This window comes from Procambarus clarkii, chromosome 53 (assembly GCF_040958095.1).
Source record: "Procambarus clarkii isolate CNS0578487 chromosome 53, FALCON_Pclarkii_2.0, whole genome shotgun sequence".
NCBI classification, from domain to species: Eukaryota; Metazoa; Arthropoda; class Malacostraca; order Decapoda; family Cambaridae; genus Procambarus; species Procambarus clarkii.
The window spans coordinates 16,352,106-16,378,906 of record NC_091202.1 but is presented as its reverse complement, the minus strand read 5'-3'; the positions used below and the strand labels follow the sequence as shown (position 1 = coordinate 16,378,906).

Here is a 26,801-nt window from a genome sequence, read left to right as displayed (position 1 = left end):
CATACGAGGCAGCTCCTATTCTATAACCACCCAATCCCACTCATATACTTGTCCAACCCGTGCTTGAAACAATCGAGGGACCCCACCTCCACAATGTTACGCGGCAATTGGTTCCACAAATCAACAACCCTGTTACTGAACCAGTATTTACCCAAGTCTTTCCTAAATCTAAACTTATCCAATTTATATCCATTGTTTCGTGTTCTGTCCTGTGTTGATACTTTTAATATCCTATTAATATCCCCCCGGTTATGTCCATTCATCCACTTGTAAACCTCTATCATGTCACCCCTAACTCTTCGCCTTTCCAGTGAATGCAACTTAAGCTTTGTTAATCTTTCTTCATATGAAAGATTTCTAATTTGGGGAATTAACTTAGTCATCCTACGCTGGACACGTTCAAGTGAATTTATATCCATTCTATAATATGGCGACCAAAACTGAACTCCATAATCTAAATGGGGCCTAACTAGAGCAAGATATAGCTTGAGAACCACACCAGGTGTCTTGTTACTAACGCTGCGATTAATAAATCCAAGTGTCCGATTTGCCTTATTACGAACATTTATGCATTGATCCTTTTGTTTTAAATTCTTACTAATCATAACTCCCAGATCCCTTTCGCAATCCGACTTCGCAATCACAACACCATCTAGCTCATATCTTGTAACTCTATCATCATTACCTAACCTCAGAACTTTACATTTATCAGCATTAAACTGCATCTGCCAATCCTTTGACCATTTCAAAACCCTATCTAGATCAACTTGAAGTGATAGTGAGTCCTCCTCCGAATTAATTTCCCTACCGATTTTCGTATCATCGGCAAATTTGCAAATGTTGCTACTCAAACCTGAATCTAAATCATTTATATATATTATAAACAACAGAGGTCCCAGGACAGAGCCTTGAGGCACTCCACTTACAACATTTTCCCACTCTGACTTGATTCCATTTATACTAACTCTCTGTTTCCTTTGGTATAGCCATGCCCTAATCCAGCTTAATATAGCACCCCCAATACCATGAGACTCTATTTTTTTAATCAGTCTTTCATGTGGCACTGTATCAAAAGCTTTGCTAAAGTCAAGGTATACAACATCGCAATCCTTACCACTATCAACTGCCTCAACAATGCTAGAATAAAAAGATAACAAATTTGTTAAACATGAACGGCCATTTATAAAACCATGTTGCGACTCAATTATTAATTTATGTTTTTCAAGATGAAGACGAATTTTATTTGCTATTATAGATTCGAGTAACTTTCCCACAATAGACGTTAGGCTAATTGGTCGATAGTTAGACGCAAGTGATCTATCTCCTTTCTTAAAAACTGGTATCACATTAGCAACTTTCCAAAACTCTGGCACTCTGCCTGACTCTATTGATTTATTAAATATGGTTGATAGTGGGTCACAAAGCTCCTCTTTGCATTCTTTAAGCACCCTAGCAAACACTTCATCCGGCCCTGGGGATTTGTTTGGTTTGAGTTTTACTATTTGTTTAAGAACATCCTCCCTGGTAACTGCTAAACTCGTCAACCTGTCCTCGTCCCCACCCACATAGACTTGTTCGGCTGAAGGCATATTGTTAAGTTCCTCTTTAGTAAATACAGATACAAAATATTTATTAAAAATACTACTCATCTCTTCATCTCTATCTGTTATTTGACCTGTCTCAGTTTTTAATGGACCTATCCTTTCCCTAGTCTTAGTACGATATAACTGAAAAAACCCTTTAGGATTTGTCTTTGCTTGCCCTGCTATGCGAACTTCATAGTTTCTTTTTGCTTTCCTTATCTCTTTTAACATTTCTAACCAGTTGTACGAATTCCTGTTCTAAAGTGACCTCTCCATTTTTAATCCTTTTGTACCAAGCTCTCTTTTTACCTATAAGGTTCTTCAAATTCTTTGTTATCCACTTTGGGTCATTAGTATACGATCTATTCAATTTGTATGGTATACTACGTTCCTGTGCTTTGTTTAGAATATTCTTAAATAAGTTATATATTGAATCCACATCGAAATCCCCATTTAAGTCACCTATCGCTGGGTTCATGTCTCGCTCCAAGACCGGCCCACACCCCATACCCAAGCCTTTCCAATCAATTTGACCCAAAAAATTTCTTAGGCTATTAAAATCAGCTTTTCGAAAATCTGGCACTTTAACAGAATTTTCTCCTACTGGTCTATTCCATTCTATGCTAAATCTGATTTCTTTGTGATCACTGCTCCCTAGCTCTCTCCCTATTTCGATGTCATTAATTTGCGTTTCCCTGTTAGTTAACACTAAATCTAAAATATTATTTTCCCGTGTTGGTTCCTTAATGTGTTGCGTAAGAAAGCAATCGTCAATTAATTCTAGAAAATCTTCTGCTTCACTATTCCCTGTTTTGTTCAACCAGTTTATTCCGCTAAAATTAAAGTCACCCATGACATAAATACTGTTAGATCTAGATGCTCTAGATATTTCATCCCATAGATGCTTTGCTTCCATTCTGTCTAAATTTGGTGGCCTATATATTACTCCTATTATAATATTATTAGCTTTTTCGTTTAATTCAATCCAAATAGTTTCTGTGTGTGGCTCTGTTTTGATTCCCTCTTTGAGACTACATTTCAAATTGTCCCTAACATATATGGCTACTCCACCTCCTCGTCTAATATATCTATCTGTGTGAAATAGTTTAAATCCATATATTTGATATTCAGCTAATAGTTCTCTATTTTCTACATTCATCCACGTTTCGGTAAGTGCAATAATATCTATTTTTTCTGTGCAGACAAGAGCATTTAATTCGTTAATTTTATTTCTTAGACTTCTACTGTTAGTGTAATATACCCTAAGTGAATTGTTATTTTGCGGACCTTCTCTTTCCCTGATCGTTTTGCCAATTCCTTTCTCCCACAAACACATACTTTTATTACCTCCTTCCTCCAAATCAATTCCCATACCTCTATCTACTAACAGTTTAAACCCAAACAAACCCCTCTAACCACTTCTTCTAGCGAGTTCGCAACAGCAACAACCCCAGCTCTCGATAGATGCACCCCATCACGAGCATACATTTCATTTCTTCCATAGAAGTGTTCCCAGTTGTCTATGAAAGATATTGCATTTGATTTGCAATATCTTTCCAGCCGGCAATTGACACCAAGTGCCCTCGATATCCATTCATTTCCCACTCCCTTTCTTGGAAGAATGCCACATATGATCGGGATTCCTCCCTTGCTCCTAACTAACTCTATGGCTGTTTTATACCTCTGAATCAGTTCCTCACTCCTGACTCGACCAACATCATTTCCTCCCACGCTAATGCAAATAATGGGATTGTTCCCATTACCAGCCATAATATCATTCATGTTGTTTATAATATCACCAATGCCAGCTCCGGGATAGCAAACCCTTAACCTGTTCCCCCTATCTCTAGCACAAAACGTTCTATCCAAATACCTTATCTGGGAATCTCCCACAACTAATGTTTGCTTAGGTACTTCCTTTACTTTCTGAGGGGCCTGCGCTTCCTTTCTCTTCGTTGCTTTCCCTTTTGCGCGATCCACAGTCTCTCCACAGCACTCGTCCTCCAAAACGTCAAATGAATTTGAAGTTGCTATGGCGTTTGAAGGCGGCTTTATCAAAGTCTTCTTAAGGCCCCTGTCTTTCGCAACTCTCCAAGACGAGGTCCCTTTACTGCTGGTCTCCTCCTTCGTTACTTCTCGTTGTTTTTTAAGCTGACGCACCTCCTCCCGCAGAGAGTCCAACTCTGTCCTCAGGGCTCCCACTAGAGTCACCAGGTCCTTAACTACAACTTCCATATTGCTATAATATAACAACACTCAGGAGCTCCGGTTAACACAACCTCTCACTGTGACTTCACCTGACCGACTGAGCATATCACGAGCATACATTTCATTTCTTCCATAGAAGCGTTCCCAGTTGTCTATGAAAGATATTGCATTTGATTTGCAATATCATTCCAGCCGGCAATTGACACAAAGTGCCTTTGACATCCATTCATTTCCCACTCCCTTTCTTGGAAGAATGCCACATATGATCGGGATTCCTCCCTTGCTCCTAACTAATTCAATGGCTGTCCGAAATCTCTGTATTTATATTATATATATATAATATAAAAGATTATTATTATTATATATACTGTATGTGTGTGTACAATATTATAGGCTTCAGATACCGTTTATTAGCCCTAGGATGATTCGGTTAGGATTAGCAACTTACATACAAAACCTTTTCCAATTTGTCCAAATTCAATAGTACCTAATTCTACATTGTGATAGTCTATCATGTCAAAATATGTACGATGGTTTACATCGTTACTATAAGTACTATCTAAACAGGAGGACGGGCTGTGATCAATGAGTCTAGAAACGATACAGCGAATACCAATCTTTATCCTTGAATGGTACTCCGATGTATCGGGCGTCACAACACAGCTGGGTTGGTGGGGCTTACAAGGCTTGGTGAGGCTTCGCCTGCGTTTACTGGGATTCTGCTGGGTTAGTTTGGACTCACCAGGATCCGCTTGGCCTCGCCTAGGTTCACTGTGACTCACCGTGATGGGTAGGGGGCAGCTAGCTCTCTTGAGGCAACAAAGCCTGTCTCTATTAACCTTAGAATACCTTGGCCTGCCTGGATTACCTGCCATCTTTAACGATAATATGTTTAGTTCTTCGTCTTGAGAAGAACTAATGTTCCCGCTCTCCTGTTGGTCTCCAGGTGCGCGCTGTTGCCCAAATGTTGCGTTGTGATGGGTCGCATTTCTCACTACTACCGTACACTATTTACCTTCATATACCTACAGCAAGTAAATACTTTACAGTATTATGTTATCCAATTAAGAAAATTTCGGTTGTTGGAACCACAGCTTAGTTGGTCTGACTCTCCCACACCTGTTGCCCGGATGTAAAGGTAAAGAACGGATGTGTTGGGAGTGTTAGGGAAATGATAAACAAATTCTGATCCGTTTCTATAGAAATCAATTAATCTAAAATTGTGCTCAGAAAGGATTCGAATGAGACCTTTGAGTCTTGGAATATATATCAAGACTTATTGAGGCAGTGGGGGATGCTGGCGGGTGCCTGGAGGTCTTGTGCCCGTTTCAGCTTCTCCATGTTCTCCAGCAGTAGGGTTTTGGAGGGCTCCTGCCCGTGCGCCGTCAGGTAGTGTCTCCAGGCGCGGGTGTAGTCGCCCTGGCGGGGGAAGAGAGAGGGGCAGCATTAGGATTTACGCTAGGAAATGCTAATGATTTTTGTTTTCCCTGTTTCTTATAAGTGATGGTGGAGACGGTGCCTACAACCTCCCTGTGCGATGCAGGAGATTAGTAAAGATAAGGAGCTCTTTATTGGTCTAGGAACCACAAACACAATAATAATGATCTTGTGTCATTGCACAAGGGGGCATTAGGTTCCAATTTGCCCAAATGTGCAATAAATGAAAACTCGTTCGATTTCAATCAAACTTTTTTGACAAGTTGTATATGAAAAGTGTTTCATCTGGTCCAAGTTTTAGCATCGAGCAAAAATAGAAAGGGATTATAAAAATACTTGAATCAAGTGTCAAATTTATACCAAAATGGTCAAAAACGATTATCAAACAAAAGTAATAACTGAAATCATATCTATGACTCTTTGCTATCACAATAGCATATATTAAAAACAAATATTATAATTAGTTTAATTGGAAAAAAAAATTAAGTTAAAAGAAAAAATGATTTTTTTTCCATTATTTTTTTTATCGACCGATTTGCATGAAATTTATACACCTGACTGCACGTAAGCCTATCTGTAAGGGTGCGAGTTTTGGAGAAAAGTGGTTGATGTCAACCTCAGCCACAGATTTTGGAACCTTAGACTTTATTATTTGCTTTTTTTTCAATTGACATAAACGTTCAAATAACTTTTTCATTTTTTATTCAATTTACATGAACCTTACACAGTATATGTAGAGTACATGTTTCTAAATGTTGTTAATAGCTTTTTTCTCTAAGTTCATTTATTGATTTTATGATAGCAATAAACATGACATATTTTCATAATTTTGGGGGGGAACTTTGAAAATTTGTATTAGGAAAACTAAAGATGTTTTGGAAATTATCTATCAACATATTCTATATTATATGCTAATGTGTCAGAAAAGTGTCATAGAATAATTATATCTGAAACGTGTGCTTATTTATTCAGACTTTAAAATGTGTGAAAGTCGTTGAAAAAATAAAAAAAACAAAAAAAACTCCCTTTCTATTTACGCTGCAGTACTGAAACTTGGGACAATTGCAGCCCTTTTCATATACAACTTGTCAAAAAACATTGGTTGACATTGAACATTTTTTCCAAACCAACCTAATGCCCCCTTCAATTGAATTCAAGATGCAATGCAAGTGGTATTTACTAGATACAAAAATGCTTAGTGTCTGGTTATTCAATAGTTATAAAACTAATAATTATTTGATATCTATATAATATTATACTTTCTCTAATGCTTTCGAAGCCGTACATAATTTACTCTCCTATAGCCTGTCCAAAATTTTGAGTTGACATATAGATTCTTGACTGGAGCATTGCCCAATAGCTTTGGAATTTATTAAAAACGGCGAGCCTTGACTAGTGTGTGCTAGTGATGGTTTGGAGTGTCGTGGGGAGCCACGCATCACTCTCGGTGCCTCAGTGGCTGAGAGCGTAAGGTGTTGTTCCCCTTGGCACCTTAACACCAGCGCAGGTGAATGTACAGAACCCACAGTATAGTAACTGAACTCTTGAGAGAGCCTTGAAGGCTCATCAGTTAGGTCATAAGTGGGTCATAACATCACAAACTACTCCAAGTACTTACGAAAGTGTACATCTTTCCTCAATCTTTGACGGTTTTGGTTACATTTATTAAACAGTTTACAAGCATGAAAACTTCCCAATCAACTTTTGTTATTGTTATCAACAGCCTCCTGGTGCTTCGGAGCTCATTAAATGTTTAATGATTGTAAACAAAGCCACCAAAGACTGAGAAAAGATGGACAGGTTCGTAAGTACTTGCGTAACGGCTTCGTGAATCTGGCCCCTGGAAGTGGGTTTAATGTGGCATAGCATTACTAAAGCTTACTTTGAGTCACGATAAACGAACAGTATCTATACCACAGCTTAGTGCAAATATGGAGATATAAACAGTGTTAAGGGAGCCAGTGGTGGGAAGAAAGTTTGACATGAGCATTATTACGAGTTGAAGAGGGAAGTGGAACAGACCTTAGCGTGGTAGAGGGCCCCCAGGTTGATGTGCGGGTGGGTGAGCGTCGGTTCCAACTCCACTGCTAGCAGGTAACTCTGCCAGAACATAATATATGTGTACATGTATCCTGGTGTAGTATTTCCTTTTGCAGTATGTGTCACTTCTTGAGGTATTTCATTATTAATTTATTACTACCGTCGGATACCTTAGAACATTTTGGTAACCGTGAGAAACAGCTGCAGAGTCCTAATAATGCTCACGGTATGAAAGATCTTACCTGGGCGGCCTCATCTACGTTATGTCTGTCGTTGAGGAGGTCTCCATAGTGGGCGTGGAGACGGGCGCAGAGGTAGGGCGGCCTCGAGCAGTTGTGGGCGGCTTGTTGGGCGAGAATAAGGGCGTCTTGGGTGCGGTTGATGTGGGTGTAGAGAAGGGAGAGCTGGAAGAGCGCCTCCTGGTGGCCGGGGGACTGGTCGAGCACCTTCTGCAGCAGCTCTTCGCTCTCCAGGTAGCTCCTCTGCTGAAGCTTCACCCGCGCCTGCGTCAGGAGAGAGGAAGTAGCGAGAATCAGGAAGTAGTCAGATTCACGAAGCAGTTACGCAAGCACTTACGAACCTGTGCATCTTTTTTCAATCTTTGGCGGCAATAACAACAGTTGATTGGGAAGTTTTCATGCTTGTAAACTGTTTAATAAATGTAACCAAAGATGTCAAAGATTGAGGAAAGATGTACACGTTCGTAAGTGCTTGCGTAACTGCTTCGTGAATCTGGCCCCAAGATGACAAGCGCTGGACGCCATGCACCACCAAGGGGCTCAAATCTACATATAATCCGTCCGTAACTTTAGTTTAAAGTTTGCGCGCCAGCATCCGTCTCTATGCTTTATTGTTTAAAAACGCAAGACATTTATTTTGTCGGGAAACAGGCTCGGGGGCCATAAAAGTTTGACGAGACTGACAGGTATGACGGCGAGTCAGGCCAAACGTGACCTCCTGTCAAGACCACACGTGACCTCCTGTCAAGACCACACAAGCGTTCTGTCATAACTCAAAAGCGGAGATGACAGAATTATGTCTCCGACTGATGAAAATGACTTCTCGTAATATGACATATTTGTGTGACAGAATGTTTGTTTAAATAGATGTGCTCATCTTGATGTGCTCACCTTGATGTGCTCACCTTGATGTGCTCACCTTGATGTGCTCATCTTGATGTGCTCATCTTGATGTGCTCACCTTGATGTGCTCACCTTGATGTGCTCACATAGATGCGAACATATCTAGGCGAACACAATCCTAACCCTCGTCCTTTGAGCATTGTTTTAGTTCAGTGCATTGATTCAGTTGCACACGAATCTGTAGGTAATTATTTGAGTTAGATAAATACAGAACTTTGTGATTAATTACAGCTGGGTACAAGACCGTGGCAGAGTGCCCTAGTGGGGGCACTCTGACGATTTACTATAAAACCAGGAAAACGGCCAGCCTACTCATGAGAAACTCTCCAGACACAAAGCAGAACGCTTTAAAAGAGACCAACGTCGGCTATGCCTTCAAATGCCCTCTTGGGGGACTGTAAGCCTCAAAAAAACCAGTATATAGGCAAGACAACAACATCTCTTTCCAGGCGTTTAACGATGCATAAGCAACAGGGCTTCATTAAGGAACATATAATCTCTTCCCACAAACAAACCATCACCAGAGAAATCTTAGCAAACAACACAGAAATCATCGATAGATACAGCGATAGCAGGCGGCTTCACGTCTGCGAGGCACTACACATCAAGAAGTCAACACCAGCAATCAACAGCCAATTAATGCACAACTATATTCTACCCACTTCATGACTCCGCTCCAATATAGAAGCATCAAGAAATATGGACCAATAGGCTTTCTACAATTACTTCCATTCAATACCCATTGTTTCGTGTTCTGTCTTGTGTTTGAATTTAATACCCATTCAATACCCATTGTTTCGTGTTCTGTCTTGTGTTTGAATTTAATACCCATTCAATACCCATTGTTGAAAATTTGTTTTCACCTCATCCACCTCTCCCAAATGTAGATTAAAACTCGAAGATGTGTAAGCTCTATTCAGTTTCAGTTGTGTGTTTGTAAACTAAAGTCTTTGAAAATGTAATAAGTTTTACGAAACGCGCTCAAGTGTCGCGTCAGACTAGAAATAAAAATGAATTTTGGAGAATTGATCTTTGAATTACCATCAACAGTGAAAAGAAACGTAAGAAAGATAGAGAAAATTCGTGTTAGAATTATTAATCTTACTTTTTCGGTCATATTTAATTATATATGTCTACAGGAAAGACTGCTTCCAAAATATACTAATATATATGTTGTACCTAGTAGCCAGAACGTACTTCTGAGCCTACTATGCAAGGCCCAATTTGCCTAATAAGCCAAGTTTTCATGAATTAATTGTTTTTCGACTACCTAACCTACCTAACCTAACCTAACCTAACCTAACCTAACTTTTTCGGCTACCTAACCTAACCTATAAAGATAGGTTAGGTAGGGTTGGTTAGGTTCGGTCATATATCTACGTTAATTTTAACTCCAATAAAAAAAAATTGACCTCATACATAATGAAATGGGTAGCTTTATCATTTCATAAGAAAAAAATTAGAGAAAATATATTAATTCAGGAAAACTTGGCTTATTAGGCAAATCGGGCCTTGCATAGTAGGCTGAGAAGTGCGTTCTGGCTACTAGGTACGACATATATATATTATATATATTATATATATATAATATATATATATATATATATATATATATATATATATATATATATATATATATATATATATATATATACATATAATATAAAGTAAATACAGATTGTATTTACATGATTGTATTTACGAGGAATATACATCGTATTTACATGGTCCAAAAAATCACACGTTACCCCGACCAAACCCACCACCTGAACATCACTTTTTAATAAATGTATAAAACCTACTACACTTTTTTTCTATGAAACATTCTTGTAGAATGAATGCATCTCACGCGCCGGCAAACACGGTACTTCGCAGCTAGTTTTGAAAGCTGAAATTCTAGCCACAATTCAGGGTGAAGGTGGAGAAGGTCAGAGGTTGGTCTGGACGCTCGCGGCGGGCTGACGCTCGCGGCGGGCTGACGCTCGCGGCGGGCTGACGCTCGCGGCGGGCTGACGCTCGCGGCGGGCTGACGCTCGCGGCGGGCTGACGCTCGCGGCGGGCTGACGCTCGCGGCGGGCTGACGCTCGCGGCGGGCTGACGCTCGCGGCGGGCTGACGCTCGCGGCGGGCTGACGCTCGCGGCGGGCTGACGCTCGCTGGAATTGCATGGTCGTTGCGAGTCATGCTTGGTGGGAATTGCTTTCATTTTGACCAAATATGACGTCTAAAGAATTTACTAAGGGTAAGCGTAAGATGAATAGGATGTCAAGTGAGAGTGGAAACGAAAATGAGAGAGAGAGAGAGAGAGAGAGAGAGAGAGAGAGAGAGAGAAGCAGAGACAATGAGACAGAGAGACAGTCACTAAGACAGAAAGAGGACACACACACATGCACACACACACATGCGCGCACGCGCGCGCGCACAGGCACACGCGCACGCACACACACACACACACACACACACACACACACACACACGCACACACGCACACATGCACACACGCGCACACGCGCACACACACACACACACACACACACACACACACACACACACACACACACACACACACACATTTTTTCGCGGCCAAGGCCGAAACAGATGGACACAGTTTTTTTCACACTGGTGCCCCTGTTATCTTAGCGGTAAATAGGTACCTGGGAGTTAGACAGCTGCTGCGGGCTGCTTCTTGTGTGTGTGTGTGTGTGTGCATGTGTGTGTTAGAGAGAAATCTGTGTAGTACACATAATAAAGAAAAAATAGATTGATTAGAAAAGCGTGGTTCAAGACCTAATAGCTGGATTCTGCAGGCACACATAGTAAATACAAATCTCAACTACACCCAGCAGTGGGTGAAGCAGAAGGCGGGTTAACTCACCAGGTACATGAAGTAGAAGGCGGGTTAACTCACCAGGTACATGAAGCAGAAGGCGGGTTAACTCGCCAGGTACATGAAGCAGAAGGCGGGTTAACTCACCAGGTACATGAAGCAGAAGGCGGGTTAACTCACCAGGTACATGAAGCAGAAGGCGGGTTAACTCACCAGGTACATGAAGCAGAAGGCGGGTTAACTCGCCAGGTACATGAAGCAGAAGGCGGGTTAACTCACCAGGTTCATGAAGCAGAAGGCGGGTTAACTCACCAGGTACATGAAGCAGAAGGCGGGTTAACTCGCCAGGTACATGAAGCAGAAGGCGGGTTAACTCACCAGGTACACGGTGGAAGAGAGCATGTGGGGATGGCGGGTGAGGACGCTGGTGAAGGTAGATTCAGCCTCCTCCAGGCGACCAGTGTTGAGATACAGCTTCCCAAGACTCTCCCCGATCTCCGCCTCCCAGGCCACCGCCAGCGCCCTGTACAAGTCACCACCACCATCATTATCCAGGGATGAGAGAAAGGTAGAGACTGGTAGTGTGGGAGGTGGTGGTAGTAGTGGTGGTATTGTGGAGGTCAGCAGTAGCTGCTCTGCTAGTTATTCTTTGGCGATTACTGTTGTTGTTTGTGAAGTGAAGGTAATCAGTGTGGGCTGTGAATGTGTTGCCTGATTGACTGCGGGTTGGTGGTAGGTCTGTGTCTCGGTGAACGGTGGAGAGAGATTGAGGGAGAAGAGGCGGAGACAGATATTTCTTTCCAGGACGGGGGACCGACGTGAACGGCAGGGGCATTTCCCTAACATTAAACTTGAACAGTGAATAGGAGAGAACTTCACCCTGTCCCAATAGTTTGTATCATCCCTCTCTTCCTTTACTACGATCTGTATCTTCCTACCACCTTTCCCTACAGCCTGTATCTCTCTACCACCTTTCCCTACAGCCTGTATCTCTCTACCTCCCTTCCCTACAGCCTGTATCTCTCTACCACCTTTCCCTACAGCCTGTATCTCTCTACCTCCCTTCCCTACAGCCTGTATCTCTCTACCTCCCTTCCCTACAGCCTGTATCTCCCTACCACCTTTCCCTACAGCCTGTATCTCTCTACCTCCCTTCCCTACAGCCTGTATCTCCCTACCACCCTTCTCTACAGCCTGTATCTCTCTACCTCCCTTCCCTACAGCCTGTATCTCTCTACCTCGCTTCCCTACAGCCTGTATCTCTCTACCTCCCTTCCCTACAGCCTGTATCTCTCTACCTCCCTTCCCTACAGCCTGTATCTCTCTACCTCCCTTCCCTACAGCCTGTATCTCTCTACCTCCCTTTCCTACAGCCTGTATCTCTCTACCTCCCTTCCCTACAGCCTGTATCTCTCTACCTCCCTTCCCTACAGCCTGTATCTTCCTACCACCCTTCTCTACAGCCTGTATCTCTCTACCTCCCTTCCCTACAGCCTGTATCTCTCTACCTCCCTTCCCTACAGCCTGTATCTCTCTACCTCCCTTCCCTACAGCCTGTATCTCTCTACCTCCCTTCCCTACAGCCTGTATCTCTCTACCTCCCTTCCCTACAGCCTGTATCTCTCTACCTCGCTTCCCTACAGCCTGTATCTTCCTACCACCCTTCTCTACAGCCTGTATCTCTCTACCTCCCTTCCCTACAGCCTGTATCTCTCTACCTCCCTTCCCTACAGCCTGTATCTTCCTACCACCCTTCTCTACAGCCTGTATCTCTCTACCTCCCTTCCCTACAGCCTGTATCTCTCTACCTCCCTTCCCTACAGCCTGTATCTCCCTACCACCCTTCCCTACAGTCTGTATCTCCCTACCTCCCTTCCCTACAGTCTGTATCTCCCTACCATCCTTCCCTACAGCCTGTATCTCCCTACCATCCTTTCCTACAGTCTGTATCTCTCTACCACCCTTCTCTACAGTCTGTATCTCCCTACCACCCTTCCCTACAGCCTGTATCTCCCTACCTCCCTTCCCTACACTCTGTATCTCCCTACCACCCTTCCCTACAGTCTGTATCTCCCTACCTCCCTTCCCTACAGCCTGTATCTCCCTACCTCCCTTCCCTACACTCTGTATCTCCCTACCACCCTTCTCTACAGTCTGTATCTCCCTACCACCCTTCCCTACAGTATGTATCTCTCTACCACCCTTCCCTATACTCTGTATCTCCCTACCTCCCTTCCCAACAGTCTGTATCTCCCTACCACCCTTCCCAACAGTCTGTATCTCTCTACCTTCCTTCCCTACAGTTTGTATCTCTCTACCTTCCTTCCCTACAGCCTGTATCTCCCTACCACCCTTCCCTACAGCCTGTATCTCCCTACCACCCTTCCCTACAGTCTGTATCTCCCTACCTTCCTTCCCTACAGTCTGTATCTCCCTACCTTCCTTCCCTACAGTCTGTATCTCCCTACCTCCCTTCCCTACAACCTGTATCTCTCTACCTCCCTTCCCTACAGCCTGTATCTCCCTACCACCCTTCCCTACAGTCTGTATCTCCCTACCTTCCTTCCCAACAGTCTGTATCTCCCTACCACCCTTCTCTACAGTCTGTATCTCCCTACCTCCCTTCCCTACAACCTGTATCTCTCTACCTCCCTTCCCTACAGCCTGTATCTCCCTACCACCCTTCCCTACAGTACGTATCTCCCTACCTTCCTTCCCAACAGTCTGTATCTCCCTACCACCCTTCTCTACAGTCTGTATCTCCCTACCTCCCTTCCCTACAACCTGTATCTCTCTACCTCCCTTCCCAACAGTCTGTATCTCCCTACCACCCTTCCCTACAGTCTGTATCTCCCTACCTCCCTTCCCTACAGTCTGTATCTCTCTACCACCCTTCCCTACAGTCTGTATCTCTCTACCTCCCTTCTCATAGGATGTATCGTCGTACACAACATAATGTTCACTGTTCAAGAATGGCTTCCCTGTGAGCTTGTGTTCAGTGTTACGTCAGGAACTGTGGTCCTTAATGTGGAGACGTGTTTTCAGGTTAGGCAAGTTTCCCTTGCGTGGCCCTCAACATAGAGTGACCAGGGAAATGATTTAGAAAATGTTTTGTTAATTGCTTGTAGAGAATTAGTCAAAATATTAACCCAACAGGCACGTATGAAGTGACGATGTTTTGAAATGTCTTGGAGATGAGTAGACGAATAAGTTATGACTTATCAAGTCGTAACTTAACTAAATCAAGTCGGTTACGACTTATCAAGTCGTAACTTAATAAGTGTTCGTATCATATTTTCTTTATATCATGTTCGGGGTTGGGATTTTTAGTCTTAATTTCTCGTTTTATTGTATTGATTGATTCATATATATATATATATATATATATATATATATATATATATATATATATATATATATATGTCGTACCTAGTAGCCAGAACGCACTTATCAGCCTACTATTCAAGGCCCGATTTGCCAAATAAGCCAAGTTTTCATGAATTAATTGTTTTTCGAGTACCTAACCTAACCTAACCTACCTAACCTAACCTAACTTTTCCGGCTACCTAACCTAACCTAACCTATAAAGATAGGTTAGGTTAGGTTAGGTAGGGTTGGTTAGATTCGGTCATATATCTACGTTAATTTTAACTCCAATAAAAAAATTGACCTAATACATAATGAAATGGGTAGCTTTATCATTTCATAAGAAAAAAATTAGAGAAAATATATTAATTCAGGAAAACTTGGCTTATTAGGCAAATTTGGCCTTGCATAGTAGGCTGAGAAGTGCGTTCTGGCTACTAGGTACGACATATATATATATATATATATATATATATATATATATATATATATATATATATATATATATATATATATATATATATATATATATATATATATATATATATGTCGTACCTAGTAGCCAGAACGCACTTCTCAGCCTACTATTCGAGGCCCGATTTGCCTAATAAGCCAAGTTTTCATGAATTAATGTTTTTTCGTCTACCTAACCTACCTAACCTAACCTAACCTAGCTTTTTTTGGCTACCTAACCTAACCTTACCTATAAATATAGGTTAGGTTAGGTTAGGTAGGGTTGGTTAGGTTCGGTCATATATCTACGTTAATTTTAACTCCAATAAAAAAAAATTGACCTCATACATAGAGAAAAGGGTTGCTTTATCATTTCATAAGAAAAAAATTTTAGTAAATATATTAATTCAGGAAAACTTGGCTTATTAGGCAAATCGGGCCTTGAATAGTAGGCTGAGAAGTGAGTTCTGGCTACTAGGTACGACATATATATATATATATATATATATATATATATATATATATATATATATATATATATATATATATAGGCCTACTGTGGCTCACTAAAAATAATACTGAAATAGACCAAAAGAGGATGAGAAGGGCGTACCTTTTGTAAAGCATCTCAGCCTCATTGTTGTTATGTAGAGTGCGCATGAGTGTGGCGGTGTTGACCAGTGCCACGGTGTGCTCCGGGTCCAGCCTCAGGGCCGCCTCGTAGTGCCGCAGTGCCTCCTCCCGACGACCTGCAACAGGGACATCAGTTGTCTCCTGAGTGCCAACCTCTGCCACTCATCACACAAGTGTGGTATAGTGTGTGCATTATGGGTTCTTCGACCTGTTACTCACTTGGGTCTGTTACTCACTTGGATCTGTTACTCACATGGTTCTGTTACTCACCAGGCTCTGTTACTCATCTAGAAAGTTGTTTGTAAATTGGGGTGTGATTGGCGCACTTTGAACTATGCTTCAAGCGATGGTATCTTTTTGTTCTAGACACTTAAGAGAGATTGTACGCGCCTGAGAGGATCGCAGACGGTGAACGTCTTGGAGGTCTAAAATGTTGACCACGAAGTGATCGTCCTTCTGACAGGTCGATCCTGTCTTAGAAATTCAATCCCGTAATCTGTCAATTTGGCTGGGTCTCTCTCTCTCTCTCTCTCTCTCTCTCTCTCTCTCTCTCTCTCTCTCTCTCTCTCTCTCTCTCTCTCTCTCTCTCTCTCTCTCTCTCTCTCTCTCTCTCTCTCTCTCTCTCTCTCATGATAATTCTGCAGCAATTTTGGGAGAATGAGATTTACCCGAGACTCGTTTTTATTTAATTTCTGAAGAAAGATGAAGATTCCTATTTTGCGAGGTGTGTACGAGTTTGAAGTGGCTTGGATATTGCCCCGGCGTCTCAAGAGTCCCTTCGTGAATGGCACGATGGTAGCATATATAATGGATACCTTGCTGTGTATGTATACAGAAGAAAAAACAAACATTATAAGGGGGACTGGGTAAATATTTCGCCCCGCCCCTCTATACCCTTATCTATTTTATCAATTTGTTAAATCTTATCATGCTGAAAGATATGAATAATGTGATAGTTTCATGCATAAATGAATAAGAAAATAATAGAGCAACTCCGTTATTTTCAGTTATATTATGGTACATTATTATGTGTTAATATGGTTCGTTATTTTCAGTTAATATGGTTCGTTATTTTCGGTTAATATTCGGTTGTTATATGGCTTGTTATTTTCAGTTAATACGACCGTTAGTTTCAGTTAATGTGAACGTTTTTCTCAGTTAATTTGGTCGTTATTTTCACTTAATTTTAAGATGCCGTTATTTTCAATTAATATGGTCGGTTAATTTCGGTCAATATGGTTGATGGTTAAAAAAGTTATTATATACACTAACCTCGTATTGGAGGAGCTTGTAATAACCCGTTTATATCGATGCATTAGTCAAAGTAACGAAATAGTTTCTTAAGTATTCTTAGATGGAATGTAAGGTCTGAAGGAGGTTGACGTCATACGCTCCTTCGTGTGATCTACAGCACATAATTGGGGACTGAACCTAACTCACATACCACGTCCTTTTTAGCTAAATAACACATATGTGTATATATATGTGTGTATATATGTGTATATATATATATGTGTGTATATATATATATATATATATATATATATATATATATATATATATATATATATATATATATATTGTGACGATAATCTCCTTCAAGAGATTGAGCCTGCTCTTCCCTCCACAAGTACGTCGTTGAAATTATATAAAACTACTAGGGAAGAAATGTCCAACAACGACAACATCATCTCCAAGGTTTGCCAGAGCGCAAAACGTTGCAGCCAGAGACACCTGTTCAGACTCAAACCGCCAAACTACCTGTTGATCGCTACCGGCTCCGCTGATTGGTCGCCGGCCGGGCTGCAACTGCACTCCACCCCCCCCATACTACTTGATGTCTGGGGTCGCCACGACCTCAGACCTCTGAATATTCTGTGCTTTCGCAGTTATCACTCCTCCCGGCTAGACGTTAGCGTGTACTGAGAGAGGTGGTAGCTTAAAGCCAATATTCCAGCACCTCCCTTTAATTTTGTGTTGCACTTCTTGTTATTTTATCTTAACGTAACTTTTCATTGTGTCATTTAATTATTCTTATTATTTTGATTGATTGATTTTATTATACAAATTTGTTTGTCCATTTTTTCATGTTTTGATTTATTTAACGTAATTAAAATTTCATTGTTAAAGTTTACTTGTGTTTTGTGTGTCTTCTCCTTACCTTACCACAGACGAAGTTCCAGTTTTTCTATTTTTTTTTATAACTATGTGACGAGGCCATACCCCTAGCCTTAAACAGCCGAACACCAACGCGTTACCGTCACAATATATATATATTAGTATATTTTGGTAGCAGTCTTTCCTGTAGACATATAACCGAAATATGTTATTTCGGTTAAATATGACCGAAAAAGTATGATTAATAATTCTAACACGAATTTTCTCTATCTTTCTTATGTTTCTTTTCACTGTTGATGGTAATTCAAAGATCAATTCTCCAAAAATTCATTTTTATTTCTAGTCTAACGCGACACTTGAATGCGTTTCGTAAAACTTATTACATTTTCAAAGACTTTAGTTTACAAACGCACAACTGAAACTGAATAGAGCTTTGCACATCTTCGAGTTTATATCTACATTTGGGTGAGGTGGATGAGGTGAAAACGAACTTTCAACAATGGGTATTAAATGGGTATTAAATTCAAACACAAGACAGAACACGAAACAAGGGTATTAACCCTCAAACCACTAGGGGCCCAAATAGAATTCACACCCACAGGAGCAAGAAAAAAAAAATCCAAAAAATTCTTTCGTCTTATAGAAGTGTTCATTTTTGTTCCCTGATCATGGAAAAAATAACAAAAAAATCGTAGGTGGCATATTTTAGCCGCAATAGGGTAGGGAAGTGTGGCCAACAAGGGGCGTTGGCAGAGCCTTCGCCAGACGAGGTCTACTCCGCCCGAGCTGTCAGACGGCAGTTGCCACAAATATATTATTACCTAATTATTTCAATGTCTCTGATTTTTTCTTAGTTTTTTTGCAGTAATATTATTCCATACAGTGAATTGTGGTATATTTATATTATAAAATGTGTGAACCATCGCTGTACTCAAAATTATGGTGTGCATATTAGTGATTCAATTATTATGTTCATAAAACAATAACAAATAGTTTTGCTGTTGTTACTCTATATACACAGGTTATATATAAGTATTTGCATGTTTTGTACACCATAACGAACTACTAAGTTGGTCTTGTGAGTCAAAAAGCAAAGAGGAGTGACCGCCAAACACCAGCGAGCCACTCACTGCCACTCCCTTCCTCAACACCACCTCACTCACCCTCATTCACCTCCCACAATACTCTTTCTGTATTTATTCACTATACACAGACGTTATATATACGTATTTACATGTTTTGTTCACCATAACTGTATATCTAAGCTTGTATGGTGAGTAAAGGCCATAAGACGTAGCTACTCACACAGTCAGCTGATCGGCGGCCGCCCTCAAGGCCAGACGCACTAATATTTGTCCTTCAACAATATTGTTTGTGGTGTTATTACGCTATATACACATATTAAATATAAGTATCTACCTGTTTTATTCACCATACCTGAACAAATAAGCTGGTACGGTGCCCAAAGACCATAGTGGCCATCAGTAAACAACATGCCAAGTCGTGCAGACGACGCTCCTCCCTCACCAAAATGGCGGCTCCCAACCTACTCCTCTCGCTGTTATCTCACACTATTCACACGTTTTATATAAGTATCTACATTTGTGTTCACCATATCGAACTACTAAGCTGGTATGGTGAGTGCAGTCAATAAATGGTGGCCACACACAGTCAGAAAACGGCGCCACAACCCTCCCTCCCACAGCCTTACTCCTCCCTCCATGGAGCACAGCGCTAAATATCACCACAATCCTGCTATTATCAGAATCCTGGTCAGTTTTATCACAGTCAGGGGGCTTCAGTAAATCTATCACTGCTAAATAATAGCAGCATCATTTATATTATGGTATTTGTAGGCGATGCTGTGGTCACAAGCTGAACAGCGGTGCTGTGAGCTCGTGCTGCGTGCGCCAGCCTTGGTAGCTTGCTCAATACTGACGCTGTAACACCCAAGAATGTTAGCCTGGATTTTTTTTCTAGGTGGCATCTGGCAACTATCGGTCGTGGCTGTACTATAGCTGCCCCTATCCCAGGCGGGGCGTTTAAATTATAGCGCTAGACACGAAATCATATATTAATGATGTGCGCAGTTTCGGTTTTGTCACTGATATCATTTATATATGATATGCGCGGTTTGAGGGTTAAATGGGTATTAAATTCAAACACAAGACAGAACACGAAACAATGGGTATTGAATGGAAGTAATTGTAGAAAGCCTATTGGTCCATATTTCTTGATGCTGCTATATTGGAGCGGAGTCTTGAAGTGGGTAGAATATAGTTGTGCATTAATTGGTTGTTGATTGTGGTGCTGACTTCTTGATGTGTAGTGCCTCGCAGACGTCAAGCCGTCTGCTATCGCTGTATCTATCGATGATTTCTGTGTTGTTTGCTAAGATTTCTCTGGTGATGGTTTGTTTGTGGGAAGAGATTATATGTTCCTCAATGGAGCCCTGTTGCTTATGCATCGGTAACGCCTGGAAAGAGATGTTGTTGTCTTGCCTATATACTGGGTTTTTTGAGGCCTACAGTCCCCAAGAGGGCATTTGAAGGCATAGACGACGATGGTCTCTTTTAAAGCGTTCTGCTTTGTGTCTGGAGAGTTTCTCATGAGTAGGCTGGCCGTTTTTCTGGTTTTATAGAAAATCGTCAGTTGTATCTTCTGATTTTTGTCTGTAGGGATAACGTTTCTACTGACACTATTTTTCAGGACCCTTTCCTCCGTTTTATGGGCTGTGGAAAAGAAGTTCCTGTAAAATAGTCTAATAGGGGGTATAGGTGTTGTGTTAGTTGTCTCTTTAGAGGTTGCATGGCATTTCACTTTCCTTCTTATGATGTCTTCCACGAAACCATTGGCGAAGCCATTGTTGACTAGGACCTGCCTTACCCTACAGAGTTCTTTGTCGACTTGCTTCCATTCTGAGCTGTGGCTAAGGGCACGATCGACATAAGCGTTAACAACACTCCTCTTGTACCTGTCCGGGCAGTCACTGATGGCATTCAGGCACATTCCTATGTTTGTTTCCTTAGTGTAGACTGCAGTGTGGAAAACTCCGCTCCTTTCCATGACTGTTACATTTAGAAAGGGCAGCTTCCCATCCTTCTCCATCTCGTAAGTGAAACGCAACACAGAATTCTGCTCAAATGCCTTCTTCAGCTCCTGCAGATGTCTGACATCAGGTACCTGTGTAAAAATATCGTCAACATAGCTGCAGTATATGGCCGGTTTCAAGTTCATGTCGACTAAGACATTTTGCTCGATGGTACCCATGTAGAAGTTTGCAAACAGGACACCTAGGGGAGAACCCATGGCGACCCCATCTACTTGCTTATACATGTGTCCATCCGGTCTCAAGAAGGGTGCCTCTTTAGTACAAGCTTGGAGTAGTTTCCTTAGACTGTTCTCTGGTATGTGAAGAGGAGTACAGGCCGGATCACGGTACACTCTGTCGGCTATCATCCCGATTGTTTCATCCACAGGTACGTTGGTAAACAGGGATTCTACGTCCAACGAGGCTCTTATCCCTGTGGCCCGTGTTCCCCGCAGCAAGTCAACAAATTCCTTTGGAGACTTCAGGCTGAAGTTGCAAGGGACATAAGGAGTCAGCAAGCCGTTGAGTCGTTTCACCAGTCTGTACGTGGGTGTGGGTATCTGGCTGATGATTGGCCGAAGTGGGTTTCCAGGCTTGTGTGTCTTGACATTTCCTTACCCATATCCAGGTTTATATTCCCCAATAATCTTTGGCAGGTGGAGTCCAGATTTCTTGGCATTCACAGTTTCGATCAATTTGTTGACCTTTGCTTTCAGTTTGGCTGCAGTGTCCTTCGTTACCCTTTGGAATTTAGTTTGGTCAGAGAGTATGAGGTTCATTATCGCCAGATATTCGTCTTTTTTAAGAATGACGTATATTGGCGACTTGTCCCCTCTCCTGACAACTATCTCCTTGTTTTCATGAAGGCTCTTAGCTTCCGCTTTGAGCTCGGGGGACAGTATGGTGCTTCTGTAGTTGCCTCGATTCTTTCCTCCTTCCGCAATAAGTTCTGCTTGTAAGGTATCTTTGGTGGTGACCTTCTTTTGTGCTTCGAGGTCGAATATGTCGTCCAACAGAATTTCCAACTCCACTTTCCGGGCCATCTCACTCGGTCTGGACATAACGTGACAGTTTATTCCCAGATTTAGGAGAGTGACTTAGTTCTCAGTGAGGTTGATTCCTGCAAGGTTCAGGAAGCCATCTCTTGGTCGTGGAATTGCCATAGGTCTTCCATATAACGTTGTTAGTTTCTTGATTATCCTTGTTTCAGTGTTGAGGTGATGTCGGTCTGTGAGGATGTCGAGGTGTTGTTCAATGCGAGTACGGAGACTTTCGTCGATGTTGCTGTTTCGCCATTCGTTTGTAGCATGAAGTAGTTGTGCTTTGTTGTCTTTGATTTCATTTTCTGCCTTCTATATCTGATCACGAATCAATCTTGTCGATATTTTATCGTGAAGGCTTGATTCCTTGCTGCTGGGTCGTGCGTTTTAATATTAGTATATTTTGGTAGCAGTCTTTCCTGTAGACATATATTATTAAATATGACCGAAAAAGTAAGATTAATAATTCTAACACGAATTTTCTCTATCTTTCTTTTTTTCTCTACACTGTTGATGGTAATTCAAAGATCAATTCTCCAAAATTCATTTTTATTTCTAGTCTGACGCGACACTTGAGTGCATTTCGTAAAACTTATTTCATTTTCAAAGACTTTAGTTACAAACACACAACTGAAACTGAATAGAGCTTTGCACATCTTCGAGTTTATATCTACATTTGGGTGAGGTGGATGAGGTGAAAACGAACTTTCAACAATGGGTATTAAATGGGTATTAAATTCAAACACAAGACAGAACACGAAACAATGGGTATTAAATGGGTATTAAATTCAAACACAAGACAGAACACGAAACAATGGGTATTGAATGCAAGTAATTGTAGAAAGCCTATTGGTCCATATTTCTTGATGCTGCTATATTGGAGCGGAGTCTTGAAGTAGGTAGAATATAGTTGTGCATTAATTAGCTGTTGATTGCTGGTGTTGACTTCTTGATGTGTAGTGCCTCGCAGACGTCACGCCGTCTGCTATCGCTGTATCTATCGATGATTTCTGTGTTGTTTGCTAAGATTTCTCTGGTGATGGTTTGTTTGTGGGAAGAGATTATATGTTCCTCAATGGAGCCCTGTTGCTTATGCATCGTTAAACGCCTGGAAAGAGATGTTGTTGTCTTGCCTATATACTGGGTTTTTTGAGGCTTACAGTCCCCAAGAGGGCATTTGAAGGCATAGAGGACGTTGGTCTCTTTTAAAGCGTTCTGCTTTGTGTCTGGAGAGTCTCATGAGTAGGCTGGCCGTTTTTCTGGTTTTATAGTAAATCGTCAGTTGTATCTTCTGATTTTTGTCTGTAGGGATAACGTTTCTACTGACAATATCTTTCAGGACCCTTTCCTCCGTTTTATGGGCTGTGGAAAAGAAGTTCCTGTAAAATAGTCTAATAGGGGGTATAGGTGTTGTGTTAGTTGTCTCTTCAGAGGTTGCATGGCATTTCACTTTCCTTCTTATGATGTCTTCCACGAAACCATTGGCGAAGCTGTTGTTGACTAGGACCTGCCTTACCCTACAGAGTTCTTCGTCGACTTGCTTCCATTCTGAGCTGTGGCTAAGGGCACGGTTGACATAAGCGTTAACAACACTCCTCTTGTACCTGTCCGGGCAGTCACTGATGGCATTCAGGCACATTCCTATGTTTGTTTCCTTAGTGTAGACTGCAGTGTGGAAAACTCCGCTCCTTTCCATGACTGTTACATTTAGAAAGGGCAGCTTCCCATCCTTCTCCATCTCGTAAGTGAAACGCAACACAGAATTCTGCTCAAATGCCTCCTTCAGCTCCTGCAGATGTCTGACATCAGGTACCTGTGTAAAAATGTCGTCAACATACCTGCAGTATATGGCCGGTTTCAAGTTCATGTCGACTAAGACTTTTTCCTCGATGGTACCCATGTAGAAGTTTGCAAACAGGCCACCTAGGGGAGAACCCATGGCGACCCCATCTACTTGCTTATACGTGTGTCCATCCCGGCTCAAGAAGGGTGCCTCTTTAGTACAAGCTTGGAGTAGTTTCCTTAGACTGTTTTCTGGTATGTCAAGAGGAGTACAGGCCGGATCACGATACACTCTGTCGGCTATCATCCCGATTGTTTCATCCACAGGTACGTTGGTAAACAGGGATTCTACGTCCAACAAGGCTCTTATCCCTGTGGCCCGTGTTCCCCGCAGCAAGTCAACAAATTCCTTTGGAGACTTCAGGCTGAAGGCGCAAGGGACATAAGGAGTCAGCAAGCCGTTGAGTCGTTTCGCCAGTCTGTACGTGGGTGTGGGTATCTGGCTGATGATTGGCCGAAGTGGGTTTCCAGGCTTGTGTGTCTTGACATTTCCATACCCATATCCAGGTTTATATTCCCCAATAATCTTTGGCAGGTGGAGTCCAGATTTCTTGGCATTCACAGTTTCGATCAATTTGTTGACCTTTGCTTTCAGTTCGGCTGTAGTGTCCTTCGTTACCCTTTGGAATTTAGTTTGGTGAGAGAGTATGAGGTTCATTTTCGCCAGATATTCGTCTTTTTTAAGAATGACGTATATTGGCGACTTGTCGCCTCTCCTGACAACTATCTCCTTGTTCTCACGAAGGCTCTTAGCTGCCGCTTTGAGCTCGGGGGACAGTATGGTGCTTCTGTAGTTGCCTCGATTCTTTCCTCCTTCCGCAATAAGTTCTGCTTGTAAGGTATCTTTGGTGGTGACCTTCTTTTGGGCTTCGAGGTCGAATATGTCGTCCAACAGAATTTTCAACTCCACTTTCCGGGCCATCTCACTCGGTCTGGACATAACGTGACAGTTTATACCCAGATTTAGGAGAGTGACTTGGTCCTCAGTGAGGTTGATTCCTGCAAGGTTCAGGAAGCCATCTCTTGGTCGTGGAATTGCCATAGGTCCTCCATATAACGTTGTTAGTTTCTTGATTATCCTTGTTTCAGTGCTGAGGTGATGTCGGTCTGTGAGGATGTCGAGGTGTTGTTCAGTGCAAGTACGGAGACTTTCGTCGATGTTGCTGTTTCTCCATTCGTTTGTAGCATGAAGTAATTGCGCTTTGTTGTCTTTGATTTCATTTTCTGCCTTGTATATCTGATCACGAGTCAGATCTTGGCGATAATTTATCGTGAAGGCTTGATTCCTTGTTGCTGGGTCGTGCGTTTTAATATTAGTATATTTTGGTAGCAGTCTTTCCTATAGACATATATTATTAAATATGACCGAAAAAGTAAGATTAATAATTCTAACACGAATTTTCTCTATCTTTCTTATGTTTCTTTTCACTGTTGATGGTAATTCAAAGATCAATTCTCCAAAATTAATTTTTTTTTCTAGTCTGACGCGACACTTCAACGCGTTTCGTAAAACTTATAGTTGTTGGAAATTCTGTTGGACGACATATTCGACCTCGAAGCACAAAAGAAGGTCACCACCAAAGATACCTTACAAGCAGAACTTGTAAGAACTCTCAGCATACCATCACCCGCTTCTTCCCTTACCGGTCTCCACTGACTCATTAGCACTCCCTTCTCCATGAAGAAGTGAGTCGGTGACTCGGGTCCGTCGAGACCTCCTTCTGCCTCCCATACCAACTCCCGAAACTCTTCCTTTTGCAGCTCACCAAGATGGGCGCTGTCAATATCTAGAGGACGGGTGAGAGTAACTTGGATACTCCTATCCGACTCTTCCTCGCTTGTCACTTGTCCTCTTGCCTCCTCTCGGAACAAATGATCGAGCCCCAGGTCACCCGGCATATTCTCCTTTGTGTGACCGGATCCGCTCACATCATCTTCCCTGATGCTCCGTCTCGATGTCACCATGCATACCGGAAATGCCACTCTCGCAATTTACGTCGCGTCACTGCTGGCATCCGCCGTGCTGCTCTGTCGATAGGGCTCTATACACTCTTCGCCCTTAATCAAATTCGGGAGAACACATCCCCCACAGGAGTCGTTCCCTAGGATCACCTGAGCTTCCATCCTGGGCAGTAAAGCACAGATCCCCTTCCACGAGAGTCTGACAACCATAGTCTGAATTAAGAGTCACTTTATGAAGGGGCGTCCTTACTTGTCCCCCAACGTTTTTATCAGGGCTTCCCCAGTACTGGAACTTCTGTAGTCTTCGGGAAAGAGGGATTCACTAACAAGGGTGAAGTCGGATCCCGTGTCCCTCAGCATCCTTGCTGGCACAGGATCAGCTCCTCTTATCTCCACCGTCCCCTCACGCACAAAGGGGTGAATCCTCTTTTCCCTCATCACCAGCATATGACCTGAGGTATCGTTGTCTCCTTCCCTTCCTACTCTCGCAAAAGCCACGTTCCCACCGAGCCTGTGGCGACCACTCACCTGTGCAAAATGCCCTCGCCCCCCCCACATTTGTAACACCGACCACCTCTCCTGGGCGACCCTCTACCAGTCACCCTGGTAGCACTAATGGTAGAAGTTCCCTGGGTCCTCCTTGGACTCCCTGTCATCAGTTCCCGGGCAGCACCTCTGACTCCCAAGCTCAGTCCACTGCTAACAGCTTGGGGCTTCCTTCCAGCGTCCCCTCGAGCTGTTGAACCGGTTTACCTCGGTGGATAAACTGCTCTTGGGACAGTCCCCGCCCGTCCTCGCTCCTCCTGAACTCCTGAAGTTCCCTCCAGACCTGGTATAAGGAGAGTGTCTGGGCGGTCCCTGCCTTCTGAGATGCTGTGCCTCCTCCAGCATGTCGGCTCGGTCCACAGCAGTTTTAAGGTCCTTCATTCCTGCTTCTTTTACACTGACCTTGAGTTCCGGATGGAGCATTGACATGAATTTTTCCATCACAATCAACTGTTTCAACTCCTCCATCGTCTCTACCTCTTCGGCCTTCAGTCATCGTAAAAACTTGCGCTCC

The 26,801-nt window shown here is 42.3% G+C and overlaps 1 protein-coding gene across 1 annotated transcript; it reads right to left on the bottom strand.

Moving 5' to 3' along the window:
* Nucleotides 1-4,981: 4,981 nt before the first annotated feature.
* On the bottom strand, nucleotides 4,982-25,744 carry LOC123767220 (protein O-mannosyl-transferase TMTC1-like). The gene is made up of 6 exons (XM_069304883.1): nucleotides 25,372-25,744; nucleotides 15,669-15,804; nucleotides 11,615-11,759; nucleotides 7,511-7,771; nucleotides 7,251-7,328; nucleotides 4,982-5,210 (listed from the first exon to the last, which is right to left on the bottom strand). The coding sequence occupies exons 1-6, from the start codon at nucleotides 25,742-25,744 to the stop codon at nucleotides 5,061-5,063; spliced, it is 1,143 nt and encodes a 380-aa protein (XP_069160984.1). The 3' UTR covers nucleotides 4,982-5,060.
* Between the last annotated feature and the right edge of the window lie 1,057 nt (nucleotides 25,745-26,801).

Excerpts from the sequence above, each read along its gene's own strand:
- LOC123767220 (XM_069304883.1), bottom strand. The coding sequence starts at position 25,744 with ATGGTGACATCGAGACGGAGCATCAGGGAAGATGATGTGAGCGGATCC. Across the intron at positions 11,760-15,668 it reads GCTGAGATGCTTTACAAAAG|GGCGCTGGCGGTGGCCTGGG; the intron begins GTACGCCCTTCT and ends TGACTTGTACAG. Across the intron at positions 7,772-11,614 it reads TCTCTTCCACCGTGTACCTG|GCGCGGGTGAAGCTTCAGCA; the intron begins GTGAGTTAACCC and ends CTCCTGACGCAG.